Source organism: Prionailurus viverrinus, chromosome A2, assembly GCF_022837055.1.
Source record: "Prionailurus viverrinus isolate Anna chromosome A2, UM_Priviv_1.0, whole genome shotgun sequence".
In the NCBI taxonomy this organism is placed as follows: Eukaryota; Metazoa; Chordata; class Mammalia; order Carnivora; family Felidae; genus Prionailurus; species Prionailurus viverrinus.
Genome location: NC_062562.1, coordinates 18,198,101 through 18,222,269, shown reverse-complemented (window position 1 = coordinate 18,222,269; position 24,169 = coordinate 18,198,101). Strand labels below are relative to the sequence as shown.

Sequence of the window (24,169 nt, the reverse complement as noted above, 5' to 3'; positions counted from 1 at the left end):
CCTAGTACAGTTCGGAGGCATGCTGATCCTCTTGGGAGCTAAGAGCTAAAGTCAGGGTACAGGCCTTGCCACCTCCAAACTGAGGGATCATCATGACTTGCTTGAATAAAGCCAAGAGTGAGCTTAGGGTGTCCTGAGTGGTTAGACCTGTGTCCATCTTTCTAAAATCACTCAGAGCTGAGGACTGAGAGGGCGGGAACTACGGGCTTCCGGTGTGCGGCTGAGCACTGCCCAGAGCCCAGGGGACTGCTCTCCATCGTCCCATTCCCCTACAGCTTCGGTCTTGTCCACACTCCCGAAATGCAGAGAAGGCTGCCCTGAGAGAATAGCGCCGTGCCCGGCGTTCCTGGCACCAGATCTGGCTTAGGAGCATAATGCCGTGTCTTCTTCCAGAAAGGGGAACGGCTGGCGGCGTGGCTGCTGCCACTACCTGCCAAATCCTTAAGGGAACCACTAGATAGTTACCGCAGACAGACCCAGGTTCGCGCTCAGCCCCAGGATTCTCTACGGCCGTTAAGCCCTGCCCCCTATGGTTCGTCCAATCGGGACCCAGCCTTCAGGCTCCGCCTCTACGTTTCTGCCACCACTTCCGGTCCACTCCCGGAAGTCCCGCAGTGGAGCCAAATTTGAAGCCTGCGGAGAGGCGGGGACGGGGGTGGGGGCGCGGTCGCAAAGCTGGACCCGTCGAGGTTTCCTTGGCTGCCAGACCCCCTTAGGACCAATCATCATGCCTATCCGTGCGCTGTGCACCATCTGCTCCGACTTCTTCGACCACTCCCGAGATGTGGCCGCCATCCACTGCGGCCATACCTTCCACCTACAGTGGTGAGTGACTGCTGTGTCGGGGCTGGGCGCTCGGCCTAGTATGGCTACAGTACTGTAGGGTGTCGGGTCTCTGGGCGGAGCCCAAACAGGTGATTAAGACGGAACTAGATGGAGCCCCAAGGTAGATTCCCCACCTGGGCAGAGGCAGGTCAGGGCAGGCTTCCCAGAGGAGGTAACAACTGAGCTGAGTCCAGGGTAACAGAGTTGGCTCAGTGCGGATAGAGTAGAGGATTTCTTGGTCAGCTTGCAAAGTGATGTGACCTCAAAACTATTAATCTGGTCGGAGGTGAATTTTTGCTGTTTTTTTATTAAAAAAAAAAAGATTAAAAAATTTTTTATATATTTATTTATTTTGAGAGAGAGAAAGCAAGCAGGAGAGGGGTAGTAGAGAGAGAATCCCAAGCCGACTATACGCTGTCAGCACAGAGCTGGGTGCTGGGCTTTATCTCCTGAACCGTGAGGTCATGACCTGAGTGGAAATCAAGAGTGGGACACTTCACTGACTGAGTAACCTAGGTGCCCAACTTTTGCCAAATTAATGAGCCCTTTTATTTGTTTGAGATAACCTGGTAGGCCTCTGGCTATCCTATTTGTTATGGTTTGCTTGATGGTTTGGGATGATTCTATCCAGAGTCATCTCCTTGGTCCGACACTCCAGAGTATTCATTGATGCCAGGTAACCCAAGTTAACATGGAAGGGCAAGGAGGTGCTCCCTGGTCAAGTCCTGCTGTCCCTATAGGACCGTTCTGTTGAATGTACAGCTGGTGAGGAAAGATTCCCCCAGCAGCTGTGAACTGGCTGATTCAGAGCTCCTATTTAAAAATTGAAATATAATTGGCATACTATATTATATTAGTTTCGGGTGTACAACATTTGGATCCAATAGTTGTATACATTACTTGATGCTTACCACGATAATCGTAGTAACCATCTTTCACCATACAACAGTTATTACTGAGCATATTTCCTATGTTGTACTTTTCCATGCCTTATTTATCTTATGACTGGAAATTTGTACCTCTTAATTCCCTTTATTTCACCCATCCCCCCGCCCACCTTACCTCTGGCAACCACCAGTTTGTTCCTTGTATTTAAGAGTCTGGTTTTTTGTTTGTTTTGTTTTTTAGATTCCACATAAAAGTGAAATCTCTGACTTATTTCATTTAGCATAATACCCTCTAGGTCCATCCATGTTGTCACCAATGGCAAGATCTCATTCTTTTCTATGGCTGAGTAATATTCCAGTGTGTGCTCCTGTGCACGTGTGTGTGCATGTGCACGTGTGCACAGGTATGCTATGCCTTCTTTGTGTATCTATCAGTGGACACTTGGGTTGCTTCCATACCTTGGCTATTGTAAAACCTTCTTTTTTTTTTATTGTGGTAAATTATACATCACATAAGACTTGCCACATCAACTGTTTTTGACTATCGCAAAAGTTTGTTTAACAAAGAATTTCAATATGAAAATGTACATGACCCAGTTTTTCTATTATAGTAAAATGGACCCTTTGGAGAGGGGACAAGTGGAAGCAGTTGATTTCTCTGGTGAACACAGCCTTTGTTTATACTCGTTCCAAGACTTCTAATATGATTATACTGTTCCCTCCTATTACCACCATTCCAGTATTGTTCTGTTGCCTGCTAGTTATCATCTGCACACATTTATCTATTACAAGATTCTTATAGGGATCAAATCCCTGCAGCATTCCTTGGACATATCTGCCACCATTTAATTTCAACGATAACTTCTTGTCCATAATTCTTTTTTTAATTTGGGAGGGTGAGCTTTGCTCATGATGTTTAATTGGTAAGCTCAAAGATGCCTTCCATTTTAACCATTTTTAAGCGTACAGTTCACTGATATTAAATACATTCACAATGCTGTGTAACCATTACCACTTTCTATTTCCAGAACTTTCCCATCATTCCAAACAGAAACACTGTACCAATTAAACAATTCTCCATTCCCTGACCCCACAGCTCCTGGAAACTTCTATTTCACCCTTTGTCTCTTTTTTTTTTTTTTTTAAGTTTATTTATTTATTTGTTTATTTATTTAGGGATAGAGAGAGCAAGTGGGGGAGGGCAGAGAGAGAGAGAGAGAGAGAGAGCAAGCGAGCAAGAATCCCAAGCAGGCTCTATACTGTCAGCACAGAGCCCCATGTGGGGCTCCATCTTATGAACCATGAGATCATGACCTGAATTGATATCAAGTCAGAAGCTTAACCAACTGAGCCACCCAAGTGCCCTTTACACTGTTTCCTTGAATTTTCCTATTCTAGGTACCTCATATAAGTGGAATCATACAATATTTGTTCTTTTGAGTTTTGCTTACTTCACCAAGCATAATGTTTTTAAGGTTAATCCATGTTGTAGCATGCATCAGAATTTCATTCCTTTTATGACCAAATAATATTCAATTATATGGAAATACCACATTTTGTTTTTCTCCTCATCTGTTAATGGACCTTGGGTTGTTTACATGTTTTGGCTAGTATGAGTAACGCTACTATGAATTAGTGTAGAAGTATCTGTTCGAGTCCCTGCTTTCGTTTATTTTGGGCTAATCCCAGAGGTGGAATGGCTGGATCAAATGGTAATTCTGTGTTTAATTTTTTGAGAAACTGCTTTACTGTTTTCCACATCAACTGCACCATTTTACATTCCCACCAACAATGCGCAAGGGCCCTATTTCTCCACATCCTGGTCAACTCTTGTATTTTCTGTTTTTGTTTTGTTTTTCATAATAGTTATCCTAATGGGTGTGTTTTTTGTTTGTTTGTTTTTGTTTTGTTTTGTTTAGTGTGTGTGTTTACAGCTGTCTCTTCCCTCTTAGTATGCTTTCACTGTATTCTATAAATTTTGGTATGTTGTGTTTTCATTTTCATTCATCTCAAGGTATTTTCTGATTTCCCTGTGGTTTCTTCTTTGACCCATTGGTTGTTTAATAGTGTGTTGTTTAACTTCCACATATTTTGTGAATTTTCCATTTTTTTTCCTGTTACTTATTTTCAGTTTTGTTCCATTGTGATCAGAAAAGATACTTTGTGCAATTTCAACCTTTTAAAATTTATTAATACTTGTTTTATGACCCAACATATGGTCTATACTGGAGAAATATTTCATGTGCACTTGAGAAAAATGTGTATTCTGCTATTATTGGGTGGAGTATTTGTCTGTTGGATCTAGTTGGTTTATAGTGTTGTCTAAGTCCTCTATTTCCTTATTGATTATCTGATTGTCCTACACATTATTAAAGGTGTGGGGTGGGGCGCCTGGGTGGCGCAGTCGGTTAAGCGTCCGACTTCAGCCAGGTCATGATCTCGCAGTCCGTGAGTTCGAGCCCCGCGTCGGGCTCTGGGCTGATGGCTCAGAGCCTGGAGCCAGTTTCCGATTCTGTGTCTCCCTCTCTCTCTGCCCCTCCCCCGTTCATGCTCTGTCTCTCTCTGTCCCCAAAAAAATAAATAAACGTTGAAAAAAAAAATAAAAAAAAAAAAAGGTGTGGGGTATTGACCTCCCCAAGTTTTATTGTAGAACTGTCTATTGTTCTCTTTAATTCTGTCCAGTTTTCTTTCCTATATTTTTGGTCTTTGTTGTTAGGTTCATATATGTTTATTATTTATTTATTTATTTTTGAAAGAGAGAGACAGAGAGAATGAATATGGGAGCAGGGGAGAAGGGCAGAGGCAGGAGGAAAGAGAGATCATTTATTTTGAGAGAAGGGAGGGCAGAGAGAGTGGGAGAGAGAGAATCCCAAGCAGGCTCTGCACTGCCAGTACCGAGACCAACACGGGGCTCTGTCTCACGAACCGTGATATCATGACTGGAGCTGCAATCAAGAGTTGGAGGGTTAACGAGCTGAGCCACCCAGGTGCCCCTTTTAATTAATTAATTTATTTTTGTTTTTGTTTTTTGTAACTTAAAAAAAATTTTTTTTAATGTTTATTCATTTTTGAGACAGAGGGAGACAGAGCGCAAGTCGGGAAGGGGCAGAGAGAGAGGGAGACGCAGAATCTGAAACAGGCTCCAGGCTCTGAGCTGTGAGCACAGAGCCCAATTCAGGGCTCGAACCCATGAACCGTGAGATCGTGACCTGTGTAACTTTTTTTGATATAAAGTCTATTTTGCCTTACAGTAACATAGCCACTTCAGCTCTCTTTTTGTTACCATTTTTACTTATCCTGCTTGGGATTCATTATATTTCTTTAACTTATGGAATGGTTTCTTCAATTTTGGAAAGTTATCAGCCATTATTATTATCTTCATGTATTGCTTCTATCCCATTATCTCTTTTTTTTTCATATTAGTTTCTTATTTCTGTTATAACAAATTACTACTAACTTAGTGGTTTAAAACAGCACAAATTTATTATGTTGTAGTTCCAGGGGTCAGAAGTCCAAAATGGGTTTACTGGGTTATAGTCAGTGTGGGAATATACCTTTCTTGGCTTATGACCCTGTTCTCCCCATCTTCAAAGCCAGCAGGGTTACATTTCAAATCTCTCTGTATGACTCTGACACTTAACTTAAGGACTCTTGTGATTACATGGGGGCACACCTGGATAATCTCCCCATCTCAAGATCCTTAATCACATCTGTAAAATTACTCTTGTCATGTATGGTAACATATTCACAGGTTTGAGAAATTAGGACATAGACTTCTTGGGGAAAAGGCATAATTCTACCTAATACTTTCTTTTTGAAGCTCCTTATCATATGTATGCTAGATCTTCTCACAATATCTTCTATATCTTTTATAATCTCTTATATATTTTTCTATCTTGAGGCTCCATGCTTAACATGGAGCTTGAACTCATGACCCTGGGATCAAGAGTTGCACACTCTACCGACTGAACCAGCTTGGCACCCCCATTTTTCCATCTTTTTAATTCTCAATGTTTTCTCTAACCTATCTTTTTGTTTTACTAATTCTTCAACTATGCCTAAACTGCCATTAAACTGATCCATTTAATTATTGATTTTGGCCACTTTTTTGTTTTAGAATTTCTTTGGTTCTTATTAAATTCTGCCATGTCACCTTTTATTTTGTAGTTCTCTACTGATATTTTCTTTGTTTCCCATTGATTGATAGATTGATTGATTTTTAATTTATTTATTCTTGGGAGAGAGAGAGAGCATGTATAAATGGGAGAGGGGCAGAAAGAGAGGAGGAGAGGGAGAATCCCAAACAGGCTCCACACTGTCAGCGAAGAGCCCAGTGTGGGGCTCAAACCCATGAACTGTGAGATCATGACCTGAGCTGAAATCAATAGTCAGGCACTTAACCAACTAAGCCAGGTGCCCTCTTTTTTTCTTTTTTTTCTTTTCTTAATGTTTATTTATTTTTGAGAGACAGAGAGAGCACAAGCAGGGGAGGGGCAGAGAGAGAGGGAAACACAGAATCTGAAGCAGGCTCCAGGCTCTGAGCTGTAAGCACAGAGCCTAACGTGGGGCTCAAACTCACGAACCGTGAGATCATGCCCTGAGCCAAAGTTGGATGCTTAACTGACCGAGCCACCAAGACACCCCCTTTTTTTTCCTTTTTTAAAGTAAACTCTACCCCCAACATGGGGCTCTAACTCACAACCCTAAGATCAAGAATCACATGCTCTACTGACTGAGCCAGACAGGTACTCCTCTAATGATATTTTCAGTTTTGATTTTTATTTCTTTAGTATAATGTGTTATGTTGTATGTGACAATTCCCATATCTGAAGTCTTGCTGGATATGTTCTGGTTTGCACTTGTAATGCTCTTTTCCTTGTATGACTTTACTTTAAGAAAACTAAAGCATTTACATTATGTAAATGGAGTCATATGCAGTATACCTTTTTTGTATCTGGTTTGTCTTCCTCAATGTTATGTATATGTGATTCATCTCTAATATTGTTCTTAGTTGTAGACTCATTCTTTCTCGTTGCCATATAGTATTCCATTGCGCATGGCTAGCTTTGATTATATCTTGTACATAGCATATGAATTTTTTTTTTTTTAAGAGAGAGTGAACGAGCAGGGGAGAGGGGCAGAGAGAGAGAATCTTAAGCGGGCTCCACATTCAGCATGGAACCTGACGTGGGGCTCGATCCCATGACCCTGGGATCATGACCTGAGCCAAAGTCAAGAGTCAGATGCTCAACCAACTGAGCCACCCAGACACCCCTGTGAAAAATTATTTATAGAAAAACTTTGAGGCCTGGGATGATGGTATCCCAGAAACAGAAAGACCTCTGTTTCTCCCTGTTCCCTGGTGGGAGAGTCTACTAGTAGGAGACTAATTAAAGTTTACGGCTTGAGGTTTTGTTGGACCACTCAGATAGACGATGCAAAGCTGGACAGTATTTTACTTTTAGCACTACTTGCATTTACTTCTAGTTTACCCTTACTCTGAAAGTGTAGCCCTTGGGAATCCTAGCTTAAAGTGGGTGTGTTATTAGAATCCCTATCTCTGAGGGATCCTGTGCTTTGACTGCTGCTCTTTAGTCCAAGCCTAGAATGTTGACAAAAGAGCAGCTGAGGGGTAAGGAGGGCCACACCAACAGGGCCAAAAAAAAGGACTTGTCCCAGAGTGCTTGTCCCAGTCAGGCCTTATGGGATGTGCTGTACCACCTGTGGTAACCGCCCTCCTATGTGGGCAGGCTCTGGGTCAAGAAAGAACAAGTCAGACCCTGTTGTGGTTGGGGTGGCTACCTGCTCTATGTGTCTCTACCCAAGCAAAGGCTCACCAGTCTGCTTTTCTGCTTCTCATTCCAGCCTAATTCAGTGGTTTGAGACAGCACCAAGTCGGACCTGCCCACAGTGCCGAATCCAGGTGAGGGTGGTGGGGTGAAAACACTTCAGCTGAAGATATCTTTTACTTGCCAGGAAGCAGAAATAAGGAAAGATCTCTGAAACTGAGCAATATCTTTGACCTTTTTGGACCCTCATGGTTTGAGGCTGATCAAACCTTACTTGTGCTTTTGAGTGGCTCAGGAGGCCTGCTTATGCCTATGAGTAGCTAGCAGGTGGACTTATTGCCTGGGCTAGTCTTCACCTAGGTAAATCTGGCCTCCTTCTCTACCTTTCCCCATTTCCTCAAAGCACTTAGAGCTGGGGTATCTTTTGAGTAGTTACCACATGGGTTTGTGGTGACATGACTTTAGTAACCACCAAAGTGGTGGCGCCAGCTTAGGGAAACTATAGGGTTACAGAGTTCATCTGATTCCAAGGGAAGTGTTGTGAAAAGTTGGGCCCGAGAATAGGCCTGGCTGCACATTAGGTTGCATGTATATCCCTGTCCTTGCATGTGACCCAGCTATATACTCATACTCTATCTTGTCCTTCCATCCAGGTTGGCAAAAGAACCATTATCAATAAGCTCTTCTTTGACCTTGCCCAAGAGGAGGAGAGTGTCTTAGATGCAGAATTCTTAAAGGTACCTGGGATTTATGTCATTCTACTGAACTCCAAGCCCCTTGAGAATTTACTTTCTGCTCCCACCCAGGATGGGTACCTAGAGTGTCACAATGGAGTCTGGAGGGAGATTTTGTAGAGGTTTCAAGGCAGAGGGGAGGAGAGCAGAGGAGAAGTGATGATAAGACCCAGTCATTGGAGAAATACACTGTTAGGGAAGAAGGAAGCCTGTTTTCTTTAAAAAAAAAATGTATTTTTTTTTAACGTTTATTCATTTTTGCGAGACAGAGAGTGAGTGGAGAAGGGGAGAGAGTGGGAGACACAGCATCTGAAGCAAGCTCTAGGCTCTGAGCTGTCAGCACAGAGCCTGACGCAGGGCTTGAACTCACAAACCGTGAGATCATGACCTGAGCCGAAGTCAGACACTTAACCAATTGAGCCACCCAGGCGCCCCTGAAGGAAGGGAGCCTCTTGACTGTGAACCTTCCCTTTGGGATTTTAGAGTAATTCCCAACAAAGGCCAAAATATCTCTCCTGAGTTTCTCTCACCTTGCAGAGGTTCTACAGCCATCCTTCCCAGCCCACTTTGCTGCTTGGACAGATTAGAAAACTCTTCTAGTCCACACAGAGAAGATGTGTGGACCCACTATTCACAAACATGGCTGTGCCTCAAAACTGTGAGAAAGCTTGGTGTATATCCAGGTGACTGAGTCTTTCCCAGATCAGGAATAGAGGGCAGAATCCCTGGAATCAGGATGTGAGCCCACACTGGTGGGGAGAATGGGTGGATTCCCTCCTACACTTATTCCCCCAAGTCCAAGATTTAGCTTTCTTTGTGTACCAGAGGGCTAGATTGGTAGAAACCTCTCAAGAAAGTGGGATTGGGGTTCACAATGAACCTGGACTCTGAGGGTTAACTTGCTGGGCATCTGTCAATCCTGGGTTCATTTGGCTTTGGGCCGGGGTGGGGAGGGGGGGTGGATACCATGATGTCCTTGGAACCTTACTGCTTCAAGAAGGTAGAGCTTTTGTGCTTAAAGCCAACATGTTCATTGTCATGGTAACTGCTCCTGGTTTTAAGCCCCATCCTCCCTGTGATAAAGACAACAAAGGCAGCTTCGTTTCTTTCTGGCTTTCAAAGCCAGATCTAGGAGAGGGAGAGGCAATGCTTGAGTAGTTTGGAGCAAGGGCTTGGAAGGTACCCTGCCAGGTATAAAAAAATAAATAAATAAATAAAAATAAAAATAAAAAATAAAAAAGCCAGGGGACTTGGGGGAGCTTTGGGTTGGTGTCTGTCCTCTGCAGCCCGTGCATGCCCTTCTCTACCCACCACTTGCACTCTAGGATGTTCTTCCCACAGTGACCAGTCCAGCTACCAAAAGCTTTTGCCCCAGAGTCCTGGGTGGGGATTTTGACACTAGGGGGCTTATCCACCCACTGGGGCTGGGCTTTAGTATTGGTCACATGTAAAATCCTGAGTCTTGTATTGACCCGGGAAAGGTGATCTGGAGGAAGATTTGCCTGGATTCCATCCAGCTACCATCCTGAACCCTTGGCCAAGCCTTTCAGTTCTGCAGAGCCTGGTTTTCCTGCTTATGCAGTAGGTACTTCTCTTGCCTATGGGGGTGTTGAGTGCTTTGAATTCCTGAATGGAGTCTGGGCTCAGTTCTGCCCCAGCCTCTCAGTGGTTCTACGGCAGTGGCTGTGTAACTTATGCACAGGCTTTGAGAGGTTCATTTGACCCTCAGAATAGTCTGGTTAGAGCCTAGCACATGTGAGGTTTCATCCAGAGATACAAAGTTGTCCCAGCTCACCTACCTTATTAGGGTTGGGAGATTCATGGTATACAGAGCCAGCTTAGAGCTTGAAGAGAAGTAGATTGTGAAGCAAGGGTGGAGGGAAGGAGTGATGACCCAAGGTCCCTGGGCATCCCAACTCTGTGTCCCTGGTGAGTGCAGCTGAAGCCTGGAAAGGGGAAGGGCCAGGCCAACACAGGGCCAAGGAAATGATGGAATCCTTTGCTGTGAGACTGATCACACAGGTCCAACTTCACTTCTCTTGCCCCTCTTCTGCCTCTCTCCCTGTCCCAGGGTCTTCTACCAGAGATTATTTTTCTCCACCTCACCTACTTTTCAGAAAAGTACAGAGATAAAGCAAGATGTATCTCTACACTGTTGGCTTAGCTTGGCTGTGACATACAGCAGGGTCCGTGCCTCCCTGGACCTACAGACCTCATTGTCCCTTCCTGGATCTCCCTGCATGCCTTTTGGGGTGCTGTGTGGAAGCCAGCTATGATGCCTTTCTATTGCTTATTGTGGCTATTGCCTTACAGAATGAACTGGATAATATCAGAGCCCAGCTTTCCCAGAAAGGTGAGTTAGTAGGAGATAGGTGGCCCTGGGAAGTCCCTGACCCAGGTCCTGAAGGGAGAGATCCTTGGGAGGAAGGCCTCCAGTCTTCTGGTGAAGCTAGGGGCTCTCCCTGCTTTGTATTTCCAAGAGTTTTACCAGGTCTTGTGATTGGCAGGAAAGGAAGGGAAAAGGAGGTGCCTAAAGCTGTCCACCTAGATTAGGTGAGCTTCTTCTTTTTGTCTGAGGCTTCCTGCCCAGGACCCAGGCCGGGAGGGAGCTACCTAATGGGACAGAGTATTTGTAGGAGAGGGTTTAGCTGGAAACCTGATTGAGTTCTGAGATGATGAATTAACTCTACCCATGGGAGTGGGGAGCAGTGAAATCTTTACTCAAGTAGTTCCAAGCAGCAGAAAGAGGGTCTCATCCCCTGAATGAAGAAACTCTGGCTCAGCTTCCCTGGTTTGGTGCATGCCAGAGAGAGAAGTGGGCCACCCAATTGCTGACCTGAGACTTTTCCTTACTTGGCTCTGGGGTGGGGGGCTGGAACCTAAGGTCTAAGGTTCTTATGCTGATGGGTGAATGGGCCTTCCCCTCCCCCACCCCCCACTCCAGAGAAGGAGAAAAGGGATAGCCAGGTCATCATCGACACTCTGCGGGACACCTTGGAAGAGCGCAACGCCACTGTGGAATCTCTGCAGAAGGCTTTAGACAAGGCCGAAATGCTATGCTCCACCCTCAAGGTTGGTCCCCAGGTTCTGTGGGCACAAGTTGGTTGGAAGATATAGCCTGGTCCTGAGCTCACCACTCTGGGCTTATCTTCTGGTTCTGCCTTTGTCATACCTTCATTTATACAGTTGTAAAATGGAGGCAAATCCCTTTTCCCCCAGGCCTCCCATATTGTGCCCATCCAGCCTATAAACAAAGAGCCATATTGGCTACACTTCTGGATTTTGTACAAGGTAGTTCGGACAGGTGAGGACTTCCCAGGGCTTCTTGGAGGGGCTGCTCAGCCAAGACCTAGGTGAGGCTGGACCTTGTTTCCAAAAGTGGTTTGTACTCCACTGATGAAGCCAGACCAAAGAACCTTCCATTAGCACTCTAGTCCTTGGCTGGGTTGCTCTCTGGAGCCAGATCAAACAGCATCCCAGGGAGGAGCAGGGGCCCTTTGAAGTCGGCTGTGCTGAGCTGACCAGGCAGATCAAAGCCTGCAGAGCAAGCAGCTCTAGACCCAGATGAATTTTGTATCAGCCTGGGTTGGTGAGCCTCTTGCTCTCTGAGGGGCATGAGGCGATTGATCTGAACCCACAATTGATATGCTGGCCTCGTAGGAAGGAGCAGTCCTTGCTGGATGCCATTTGTAAGGGAAAGGGAGCCATCTTTGTGAACAGATAGGACCCCAGGTGTTCGTTGTCTCTGTTCCTGCTTGGTGGCTGGGCTGGATCACATGGCCTGGCCAGTGGGAGGGAAGGAGTGAATCAGTACCTAGCTGCACAGCAGGAGTCTTTGATGGCATTCCCAGGTCAGAGATGGAGTGGTTTGTGCTGAGGACAGCCTGGCCAGCTGCCTCTGTCTCGGCTCTTCTATCCTGGTAACTGTTCATGGGTCTAGATGGTGGATAGCGAGGCCTGGATCTGTGTTTCTTCACCTTCCTATACAACATGCACCATGAGCCCTTAAGTCACAGGACCTTGGCAGCCCACAATGGGACTGTAGATGGTTGCAGTGGGCTGTGCCTGTGATAATATATCTCAGGAGGAAGCAAGCAGAGAGCTAAGGAAACAGCTGGCCTAAGGCCTCGTAGCAGAAAAATCACAAACAGAGGGGCCCAGGCGCCTTCCTCCCTGGGGGCTGGGGACACATGGTTATCAGCATTTTGAAAAGGAGACAGTTCTCCTGATGACTTTAGCCATCGTCCCTGGGATTGTCCAAGCAACAGGTATGTATGGATGTGTGTGCTCTTCAGAAACAGATGAAGTACTTGGAGCAGCAGCAGGATGAAACCAAACAAGCACAGGAGGAGGCCCGCCGGCTTAGGACCAAGATGAAGACCATGGAGAGGTGAACTTGGAGCTAGGGACTGCCCTCTGCCCTTGCCTGTGGCTCCCAGGTGGCACAACTCTCAGGACTACAGGGGGATTGGGTCACCTCTGTGGTTCAAATCTCTCCATAGGCCACATGGGGCTCAGGCCAGCTGGGTATGGGCACAGGTCTCCTTGCTTGACCTCTGCTTCCCATGGGGGCCCTTGCCTCACTCCTCCCTGTTCTGTTGCCTGTGGCCTGACAACCTGGCAGGTTTTTTGCTCCAAAAACCTTTCTCTATGGATTCCTGACCTTGAGGAGCTGTCAGCACCCATTCTTCCCCAGCAGCATCCCTACAGCTGTGTTCAGCTCTGCTGTGGGGCCTTTCTTTGGATAGACCCGCCTGCTAGAGCATGCTGGCAGCTCAGGCTGTTACCATAGCAACAGCAGCAAAGGGAAGCAGAGCTGTACTGGGTACCTACCCATCAGCCTCCAGATTTTAAATGCCGTGGGTTGGGTGTTTTTCAGGATTGAGCTCCTACTCCAGAGCCAGCGGCCCGAGGTGGAGGAGATGATCCGAGACATGGGTGCGGGACAGTCAGCGGTGGAGCAGCTGGCTGTGTACTGCGTGTCCCTCAAGAAGTGTGTACTCTGACCCCTCTGACCCAGCCCAGGAGCTAAGCCACGGCACCCAATCCGTCTGCTCTCCATCTCTTGCAAAGCAGAGCAGGCAGAGTTAAGGGGCAAGCTCAGGAGCTATGCTGCCTCAGTTTGCACCTTGACCCCACCTCTCACAATGTGGCCAGGAGCCAGTCTCTTAGCCTCTGACCCACAGCTTCCTGAATGGAGATAGTAATAATTTGCTTCATAGGGCTATTGAAAGAATGAGTGTGAATTATAAGTGTTATTTCTTTTTATTTATTTATTTATTTATTTATTTGTTTGTTTATTTATTTAAAAAAATTTTTTTTCAATGTTTTATTTATTTTTGGGACAGAGAGAGACAGAGCATGAACGGGGGAGGGGCAGAGAGAGAGGGAGACACAGAATCGGAAACAGGCTCCAGGCTCTGAGCCATCAGCCCAGAGCCTGACACGGGGCTCGAACTCCCGGACCGCGAGATCGTGACCTGGCTGAAGTCGGACGCTCAACCGACTGCGCCACCCAGGCGCCCCTATTTATTTTCTTAACGTTTATTTATTTTTGAGACAGAGCATGAATGGGGGAGGGTCAGAGAGAGAGGGAGACACAGAATCCGAAACAGGCTCCAGGCTCTGAGCAGTCAGCACAGAGCCCAACGCGGGGCTCGAACCCACGGACCACAAGATCATGACCTGAGCCGAAGTCGGACGCCTAACCAACTGAGCCACCCAGGCGCCCCTATAAGTGTTATTTCTAAGAGGGTCGGCACCACTCTCTGAGCTATATAAACCCCATCATGATAAATGGAGCCTATTTCCCATCAGCATTTACTGACTCTGCCTGATTTGCATCAGAAATTTGGCTCAGATTCTCCACTATCATGGAGGTGAGACTGGGGGAAAGGGACAACTTGGCTGACAGGCATTGGATCCCAGATATCTCCTGTGAGACCCAGATGAGGTAGGGAGCCTCTTTGTGAGACCTTAACGAGGGCAGGGCTTGCTGCGCATCCTCTCAAATCACCGGTGCCTGCACGACAGGCAGGGGATAGAGACTCCCCAGCTCTCCTTGCAGGACCCCCCAAAACATTACCCTGTTGCGCTCAGGTGTCAGAGTAGGAATGAGAACCGGCCTAGGGGACAGCCTGGGCTTTGTGTTTGCTTGGTGCTGTGGCTCATTCTGACCAGCAGCATGTCCTATTCTGACATCTCTTTTCCTGGCCCCCTTGTAGAGAGTATGAGAATCTAAAAGAGGCACGGAAGGCCTCAGGGGAGCTGTCTGACAAACTGAAGAAGGACTTATTTTCTTCCAAAAGCAAGGTAACAGTGGGGAGCAGAAGATGAGGGGAGAGGTGGCTGTCCTTTTGTCATGCTCGTTCCTGTCTCCTGAGCAAAGCCATGGGGCTGGATGGCACAACGGACTCCATGGGGCTATTGGGTGACTCACAGAGACTGGTTACTGGGCCTTACTGGGCTCTGGCTCTGGCTCTGTGGCTGGCCCACCAAGGCCGGCAGTTCACACAGGGCTCTCCCCCAGTATGCGCACGGTTACACTCCCCTCTATTCTTCCTGGTTCCTAGGCACCTCTTAGCTGGCTGGAGAGCACAGATCCCTAAGGTGCCAGTGTCCGAGGCCTATTTTTGTACCAGGCCCAAAGTAGGAGGAACCTACTTGGAACCTGGTTCAGTCAGCACAGCTGTTTTATTTCTGGGTCCAGTGCATCCGTGGACTATTGGGCATAGAACGAAGCCCTTGTTCCTGGGCAGCTCCAGATGGACATTGACGGATTAAAGCCCTGCCCCACAAGGCCAGAGTCTCTCCTTGTGTCCTCAGACTCTTTTGGACCCTGGGCTCCTACGAGCATGCACTAGGTAGCAGCAGGTAGAGGCAGAGCACAGGGCCACCTGTTGGCTTGTCCTTTACTCCCTACACTTTCTTACAGTTGCAGACAGTCTACTCTGAACTAGACCAGACAAGGTTGGAGCTGAGGTCAGCGCAGAAGGACTTACAGAGTGCTGACAAGGAAATCACAGTAAGTGACATCCCTGGCCAGACGGGAATGAGGAGTATTTTGTGTGTGCTCCAAAAGCCTGGGAACCTGTGCCCCAGTCAGTGGCAGTGGTTGTGGGTTCCCTTTATCTTCCTGGGTCAGAGTGGGTCAGGATATGCACTTTGACCCTGATTTGGAGCCTGGGCCTTCTCAGTAGGGGACAGACAGCACCTGTCCTGTACCTATGTCCCCAGGGTCACCAGAGGGGAGGCTTCCCCAGAGAGGGGTTCTGAGGCTGGGTATTCCTGGCCTCTTGAGCCTGATGTTGGGGTTCAGATCTTGGTCTGTTCCCAGGATGCGTGTCCTTGGCAGTCTCTCCAGTCTTGCTGCCTCAGCCTCCCTTTCACACTCTTCTCTTTCCTTTCCCAAGAGCCTGAAAAAAAAGCTAACGATGCTGCAGGAAACCCTGAACCTGCCACCAGTGGACAGTGAGACTGTCAACCGCCTGGTTTTAGAGAGGTTTGTTGACCTTCTGGGGTGGTCATAAGCTGGAAGAACTCTTTGGTAAGGGTCTTCACTACTCCTGGCTTTGGTCGGGTGGGTGGTCCATATGGGCCTGTAGGCTGTGGGCCTCCTGCCCTGGGACACAGCCAAGATTTGGTGGGAAAACAGCTTTGAGGCAAGTTCTGGGCTCTAACGAGAGGCCAGGGTAGGCCATAGGGGACCTAGGGATGGGCAGGGAAGGGGAAGGGGAAGGAGCATGGACTGTCTTCAGGAATCCTGTTTATGGAATGCTTACTGAATGCATCTGTCCACCCCAGATTCTGAAACAAACACGAAACCAGTCACCAAAATAATTCCCCTATGGTCTCAGGAATGTGTGCATTAAAGCTTCCAGCAGAGGGAGCCAAGAGGCAGGGGGATGGGTGTCCCTGCCAGGACTGGCTGCCCATTCCTCTCTGGGTGTTTCACAGAAGCCAACTAGGTGAGAGCATCAGGGATGTCCTACCTAGTTGCCCAGCTGATGGCCCAGACAGAAAGCATGTAACCCAGCGGCCCAGCCTTGTATTTGAGCCACTTTTCAATGTACTTTGGAAAATCATTATGCTCCTTCCCCATATCTGATGAGTTGCTGGAGTCTGCCCATTTAACCTCCGGGGTACTTCCTGATCTTACCCCTTACCACCACCCCCACGTAAGGATTGTGACCCGTCTTCCTGCTCCTCTTGTCTGCCCAGCTTATCAGCCCCTGGGTATCACATCATTCCTCCCCCACCAAACACTCCCAGACCTTCTTGCACTATGCCAACGCACTCTTAGAGCCAGCCTGGGAGCTATAGTAGATCTTTAGGCTTCAGCCAAATAATACTGTCAAACCAAGCAGAATATCCCTTGCCTTCCCATTTCTGGGCCTTTCTGTATGTCAGCTCCTGTCCACACTGATGGGTCAGTTGCCCTGCAGAGCCTTCCCTAGCCTCCTCAGCAGGAGTAAGCTCATCCTCCTCTGCACAGGTAGTATTTATGTAGATGTTGTGTCAGGTGCCATGGGCCACAGAGGTGCTCTAGAGTCTTGCTAGAGCCTGGACCACTCAATGCATACACACCCAGCTATGAGTAGACTGGGAGCCACATCTTAATCTGTGTCCCTCACCACCAGCCTCCTTACATGCACCATCTTTTCCCTACACCGTAGCATCTGCACGGAGGAGTGAGTGCCAACAAGCCAGCTTCTCATTCTCATTGGACCTTTAGTTCTTCAACCTTTGCTTTCTTTCTTACCTCAGACCTTCCATGTCTCTTTATGGAGCCAGAGCTGTCTGCCCACCCCAGCTTGGGTTGGACTGAGAAATGGCTGTGGGGATGTGATGGGCACATGACTGACTGTGAAGTCCAGTGTGTGGCTGATTTTGATGAACTAGCCTGTGTGTCTGGTCCTTCCTCTGCACTCCACCCTCAGAGCCCATTGGCCATGCCAGCTTGGACCCCCAGGTAGCACAAGGGCCCTGTCAGAAGCTTGACAGTTAGGGAGCTGATAGTCTCAAAGACCATCTCATGTGTTCAAACATTTAGAATTTAAGCTTTCTCAGCAGGAAGTAAAAATTCTTTTGCTAGGATATCACTCAAGGCTGCTATCTACAAGCTCCACGGTGCTCCCTACACTTCCCATTTGATGGTCCTCAGGGTGTTTCCACATGCTTGTCTTCTGTATCCAGCATCCACAGTGAGGCATGCCTCCAGGCTCCCAGAGACTTTTCATACTTGCTTTTGCTTACTTTCTTTACCACTCCAGGCTGGAGTGAGGCCTAAACTTCCATAACAGGTTCTTACTGAGTGCATGCTGCATGTATGGCCCTCTCGGTTCTCTTGGAGCTTGTGTTCTGGTGGGATAGGCAAGCTGGGGGCTTAGATGGCTAAGCCCCAAAACCCCCTGACCACATACTACGACAGGCCAAATCCCATGGCAAGAAAAGTGGCGCTTGTGCCATTTGTATCTAGAAGCTTCAGTGAGGGGTGAGCCCTGGCTCAGGGATGAGGCACACAGGAGCCACCAGGGCATGCAGCTCGGGCTGGCAGGGGGTTGTCGCATGGCTGCGGAGAGCAGGGTGTGATGAGGTTTATAGACCCTCTGGGGTGGTAGACAGTAGCAGAGGACTTGCTGGGGTTGGTAGATATTGGCAGAATAACAGATACTACAAAAACGTTGTCATGAGTGCTCCTGGCTGCTGCTTTATGCTGTGGATCCCAGTGGGGGAAGCAAAACAACCAGCATGGCGTTGGTTTGAGGTGCATTTGTGCAACCTTTGTTTTCACTTGCAGGCAAGAGAGGGTAGAGCGTTCAGGGACCTGGCCAGGGAAAGGAAGAGAGAGTCTAATCTTCCCACATTGCTTACCCATCCAAATCAGTGTAGGTAATTCCCTTTTCTCCAATCTGCATGCCCCATTGGGCTCCTGGCCAGTGACTAATACCCTCACAGTGCATCTCCTTGTCCTTGAGCGATGGGCATAGGGCTTTGGGCAGCCCTGAAAAGGTTCCTTCCTAAGGGAAGGAAATAGGGATGTTCTTGGGGCTGCCCTGCCATTCCCCAGAGTTTTCTGACCACAGGAGCTAGGGAACGCCACCAGGCCTGGATGGGCTAGAAAAATCCTATTGGCTGCAATTTTCTTTTTTTCTTTCTCTCTCTTTTTTATTTTATTTTTTTTTAATTTGTTTTAATGTTTATTTATTTTTGAGAGAGACAGAGACAGAACACGAGTGGGTTAGGGGCAGAGAAAGAGGGAGACACAGAATCTGAAGCAGGCTCCAGGCTCCAAGCCATCAACACAGAGCCCTTTGGGGGCTCAAACTCACAGAGCTGTGAGATCATGACCTGAGCCGACGTCAGACACTCAACCAACTGAGCCACCCAGGCGCCCCTCTCTCTCTCTTTTTTTAAAGTTTATTTATTTAGAGAGCAAGCGCGGGAGGGGCAGAGAGAGAGAAGGGGAGAGACAGAATCCCACGTAGGTTCCACACTGTCAGCACAGAGCCTGATGTCGGGTTCGAACTCATGAACTGTGAGACCATGACCTGAGCCAACACCAAGAGTCACTTAACACTTAACTGACTGAGCCACCCAGGTGTCCCAGAGTTCTATATTACTTTTTATTATTTTATTACTATTATTTTTTTTAGAGAGAGTGCACAAGTTGGGGAGAGCAGCAGAGGGAGGGGGAGAGAGAGAGAGAGAGAGAGAGAGAGAGAGAGAGAGAGAGAGACTGACTCTGAAGCAGGCTCCACGCTCAGCACAGAGCCTGACACGGGGCTCGATCCCATACCCTAGGATCATGACTTGAGCCAAAATCAAGAGTTGGATGTTCAACAAACTGAACCACACAGGTACCCCTCATATTACTTTATAAATGCAACATATGAGCATTTCCCCATGTTACTTAGTTTACTTTCCAGAAACACTACTATAATATCTGTATCATAGTCAAGCTATGAAAGTGCCAGCTCCCTAGGAGAGTCGTTTTGACCATTTCCAATATTGGGCTATGTGCCATCTACATCAATCTGTGGTCACATCTCTGGCCCCTTGTACTGCATTCTGAGAGATGAGGCTGTTTGGTCAAAAGGCAGTAACCTTTTGTTTGTACACTTGGGTTTTGTGTGTGGTTTTGCTTGCTTCCTTCCATGTCTTGAAGACTTTCACTGGTCCCACTATGGTGTGAAGCACTAAGCCAAGTGGTTTTTTTTCTGTAGAGATTCAGGCTTCCTTGCAAGGTGGCCCTGGGCCATGTGTGGGCTCCAGACCCCTGGAACCAAGCCATCTCTGATGCTGCAGAGACTGTTGTCCTTCTGAACTGCCACGGTAGTCCAGAGTAACCAGGCCATCTCTGCTTATAGCCCAGCCCCTTTGGAAATGCTGAACCTGAAGCTTCGCCGACCAGCCTTCGGTGATGATATTGACCTCAATGCCACCTTTGATGTGGACACCCCTCCATCCCAGCCTGCCAGCATCCAGCAGGGCCGTGCCAAGAAGCTCTGCCAAGAGATAGCACAGTAAGTGGTAGTGCCTGGCCATGTCCACAGCCTGGAGGCAGGATGACCAAGAGGTCTCTGTAGGCCCTGCCATAGTTGCTCTGAGTGGCTGACAGGGCAGTGAGGGTCACCTGGGGTTGACTATTACTTTGGTTCTAGCCACCTCTTCTTCCCTTTCCTGAGTACTCACTGTGGGCAAAGCCCTTCTCGCTTCTTTCAGTCATCACTATCACCCTTCAAGCAAAGGTGTTGGGATGTGAGTTGGAGAGAACACAGGGGTCCCAGTAGGGGCAGGTCTAGGTTGATGGTGTTGGGGTATGTGTGTATTCCCCATATCTTGAATGCCTGCCCACCAGAGTCCTGAGCCAGGGACTTGAAGTTCTTCTTCCATTATGTGCCTCTTGGGCTCATGCTTGAGGACCATCTCAGATCGTGGTGCCCAGGGCCCCATTATCTAAGGGGGTAGCCCACAGGGGCAGGCTTGAGAAGCTGTGGGGAGCTGTAGTGGGATGGGCAGGACCTGCACAAGAGACCCAGTGGGACTGGGAATGGGGAGGTTGTCTCCTTGGCCACACAGGGCAAGTATAGTTCATCAGGAAGACAAGAACTACTCCCCTATGTACGTGTAGGTATATGCTACTCAGGTGAGGGGGTCAAGGGCTGAGTGGTTTCCTCCTAATCAAAACCTTTGGACGTGAGAGAAAGAAATTGAGGTGTTAGGCAGTGAAAATGGAAGAAGCCCAGGGAGAGAGCAAAAGGGAGAGCCAGCTGAGCTCTTCACCTCTCCCCACCCTCAGGGGTGGAGGTACCCGTGCTGTACAGGGCCGGGCCTGGTAGCAGTGGGAAGCAAGCCTTGGGCATGTGGGCTGTAGTCACAGGGCCTGTTAGTGCCTGCTGCACACCCTGGCTTCTTCATGTTGTCTTTTCTCTAGCTGTAAAGGGTGAAAGTGGACACCTGGGGCCTGCAGACTGCCAGGCCTTTTAGAGACATTTTTATCATCTTGAGGGCCTGCAGTGAGTGTGAGGGAATCCAGGATGCTTCCCCCTTGGATCAGCCTCCCCAGAGCCAAATTTGCAGCAAGTGGAGAATCTTCCCATGGCTTTCGTGTAGCCTCACCACAGGCTATAGGGACAGGAATGAAGGGATCCAGAGTTGACAAGACTGACCCTCCCCTTGTCCTCATGGCTATGAGAAACCACAGGGTCAGCCTTTAGGTCACCCTCCTGCTACCCCCTCTGGGAAAATACCAGGAGAGGGTATTCAGCTGTTAGTGTCCCCAGGGATTGGGTGGAAACACTGTGTCTAGCTCTGGAGCTATGAGTGAAGGGCCGGGGCTTGGGGCCATAATTCATTATACCCCAGACTGTGCCTGCACAGATTACCTAAGAAGATGGCCTAGCCCTGTGTTGTGAGAGTATTTGATAGACTATTTACTGAGGGTATTGTGGAGATGGTAGCCCCTCTCTGGGCAGACAAGGCTAAGTCTGAGATCACGAGGTGCCCTCTGCCTATATCAGAACATGACTGGCTTTCCCCCTGTGGTTGGTGAATCAGCTGGGCCTCCAGCCACACATAGAACCCAGGACATAGTGAGGCGTTTGAGGCCTTGGGGAGGATTGGAATTGGCTTGGCCCCGAGTGGAAGCCACAAAATTGAAAAATGGTCCAACTTCCCATTCCTCCTCCACTCTGGCAGCTGTTCACGGACCTGCACTTGGGGTGGGGCTCACTGAGGTGCCTTGCCCAGCACAGCCATTACAGCAGCAATGCCACATGGTGGTTCCCCAAGGGCCATGCGCTGAGCCTGGCTCACCAGGCCCTGTATCTTGCTCACCTGCCTCTTGTCTTTTTTTTTTTTTTTTTAAAGGTATCACTGAGTGGTAGTTATTCACTCTGGTGAGAAGCCCTCCAATTGAGCTCATGGTTGAGTCATTATTTCTCAACTGTTTTTTTTTTCAACGTTTATTTATTTTTGGGACAGAGAGAGACAGAGCATGAACGGGGGAGGGGCAGAGAGAGAGGGAGACACAGAATCGGAAACAGGCTCCAGGCTCCGAGCCGTCAGCCCAGAGCCTGACGTGGGGCTCGAACTCACGGACCGCGAGATCGTGACCTGGCTGAAGTCGGATGCTTAACCGACTGCGCCACCCAGGCGCCCCTACCTGCCTCTTGTCTTTGTGTCTTGCTCTCACAGCTCTCCTGTTCAGGACGTCCCCAAGAAGATGCCCAATGACCCCAAGCAGGTAAGGTTTCCCTGAAGAAGTCAGGCAGTCACCATCCAACCCTTGCCAGTACTGAGTGTAAAGCGGGACTTCTGAAAGGGCAGGGTGTTGCCAGAGGCCTCTGACTCCTGGCCTGGGGCTAAGACACTATGGAGCCACCCTGGAAACTCTATTCATTATCCTATCTGCCTCCTGGTGAAGCATCAGAGATCCTGGTCCTGCTCCACCACCCCTACCCGCCCCCTTCTTTGCTGCCATCTCTCTCGTCAAGTCTGCCTTTGGGGACTCCCCCACCCCAGGAGTCCCAGCTCTCGCTGGGCGGCCAGCGCTGTATGGGAGAGCCAGATGAGGAGCTGGCTAGTGCCTTTCCTGTCTTCATCCGGAATGCTGTCCTAGGCCAGAAACAGCCCAAGAGGGCCAAATCAGAGCCCCGTCGCAGCACAGATGCCGTGAGTATGGCTTCCCACAAGTGGCAAATGCCAGCCCTCTGGGGGGGGAGGGGGACAGTGGGGGGCCAGCTTCCTAGCTTCTTAACCTGGCCCACTCACTTCTTCCTTCCGCCTTAGGTAAGGACCGGCTTCGATGGTCTTGGAGGTCGGACAAAATTCATCCAACCTGTATCCTTGTTCTGTGGCACTGGGCTGAGCTGAGCTACCCACACCTTCCCTCACCTGTACCCTCAGACCCTAGCCTGGCAGTGGCTGCAGCCTCAGGTGTGCAGAGCCTGACCTCGCTCAGTATAGCAGAGCTTCCCCCCTCCAAGTCTGAGCCTTTGCTGCCCTGCATTCAGTCTCTTCTTTAGGCCTCTTCCTTGACATCTTCTTCAGACTGACACAACTATGATCCGCCCACTGCCTGTTAAGCCCAAGCCCAAGGCTAAGCAGAGAGTCAAGACAAGGACAGTGCTCCCTCCCTCCCAGGCCAAACTGGACACCTTCTTGTGGTAGTGAGAATAGTGAGTCTGATCAGTGGCCAGATATACGCCTCCAACTTATAGGCCTGGACTGGCTCAGCAGGAGGTTTTGGGGGCACGGCCCCTCCTCCGGGACCAGCCCTGAGGGCAACGGTAGACGAAAAGATGGGGATGAGGGTGAGGCCCAGGAACTGTGCTTTTCCTGAACTTACCCTGCCCACCCCCACCATACTGGGTCTACCGTACTGGGCCTACATGTGGTTGCCGATGTGAGACCAGCAGGACCTGCTGTCTGTTAAAGGCTCTTGTGTATAGCCAGATGTAGCCGGGCTGCTTCTGGTTCTCCAGGTCTTTTGTTGACTGTATGGACCAAAGTGCTCGAGGGTTCTCAGGCAATTTCAGCCTGCCCATGCTTCTGCCAGCTTCTGACTTGCTGCTAGGCATGGCCGGAGCCAAGCAGGGTGGGGAACGAGGGGATGGTGGTGGGAGAGGATGGGGGGAAGATTTCTATGTAAAATAAAAAAGATAGAATACTTTCTTCCTGGCTCTGGGAGTGTAAATTTGCACCAACACTTTAGAAAAACATTTCGCGTAAGTTTCTAAAGTGGGACCTTCACCTCGGCTCACACTGAGAAATCCTATCCTTAGGCATGTGTCCCCTCATGGGACACAGGGAGACTCCAGCAGGAATGCTATCACTGCAGTTTTGTTCACAGCCTCTAGCCTAGGCACAGCCCAAATGCCATAGGCAGGAAAGCAAATGGGTAAACGGGTATAGCCATACAGGGGGCTCACAGCAAGCAAGACAAATAATCAGCGACCTTTGGGTCTTAACTTCAAGAGCACTTTCTCCTAGAAGACTTCCTTTCTTGACCTCTAGCTTGGGTGAGGCCTCCTAAACTTCCCTCTCTGACTACTGCATGGGAGTTCATCTGCCTCTGCAGGGCCCATCATGGGCCTGGCACAGAGAATGAGGGTGAGTGCCCTCATGCTTCAGGCTGAGCATGCCCAGCTGCCCCCAGTACATCTGAAGGAGTGAGCCTCACAGGGAGGAAGTAATGCTCTTGGTTACGGGATCTGGACCCCTTTGCTGCTGCCTTGAACCAAGGAGGTTTGGTGAGGGGAAGTGCAGCACCAAGTTAAGGGTGCAGCCAGCGGCTGACCAATAGTGCTCCTTATCAGCTGAGTGATCTTAGGCAAATTACCCAGCCTTTCTGTGTCCAACTTCTTTAAAGTAGGGACAATAGCACTAAACTCCCAGTTGTGGGAACCTAATGAGTCAGCGTTACAGGTTA

At 48.7% G+C, this 24,169-nt stretch overlaps 1 protein-coding gene and 1 pseudogene across 2 annotated transcripts; one reads left to right on the top strand and one right to left on the bottom strand.

The window, feature by feature from the left end:
* The first annotated feature begins 608 nt into the window (after positions 1-608).
* On the top strand, positions 609-23,344 carry TRAIP (TRAF interacting protein). Of its 2 annotated transcripts, none has more exons than XR_007150433.1 (15): positions 609-825; positions 7,578-7,635; positions 8,155-8,238; positions 10,549-10,588; positions 11,180-11,307; positions 12,531-12,625; positions 13,115-13,228; positions 14,460-14,547; positions 15,170-15,259; positions 15,648-15,736; positions 19,605-19,760; positions 21,934-21,982; positions 22,163-22,410; positions 22,528-22,578; positions 22,789-22,878. XR_007150433.1 is itself a non-coding variant. In XM_047850565.1 (15 exons), the coding sequence occupies exons 1-15, from the start codon at positions 728-730 to the stop codon at positions 22,906-22,908; spliced, it is 1,410 nt and encodes a 469-aa protein (XP_047706521.1). In that variant the 5' UTR covers positions 609-727; the 3' UTR covers positions 22,909-23,344. The 2 variants fall into 2 exon arrangements, 1 of the variants encoding a protein (XP_047706521.1); XM_047850565.1 differs by having other exon boundaries at positions 22,261-22,410; positions 22,789-23,344.
* LOC125160998 (small nuclear ribonucleoprotein G-like) lies at positions 2,391-2,623 on the bottom strand (annotated as a pseudogene).
* Positions 23,345-24,169: the final 825 nt, after the last annotated feature.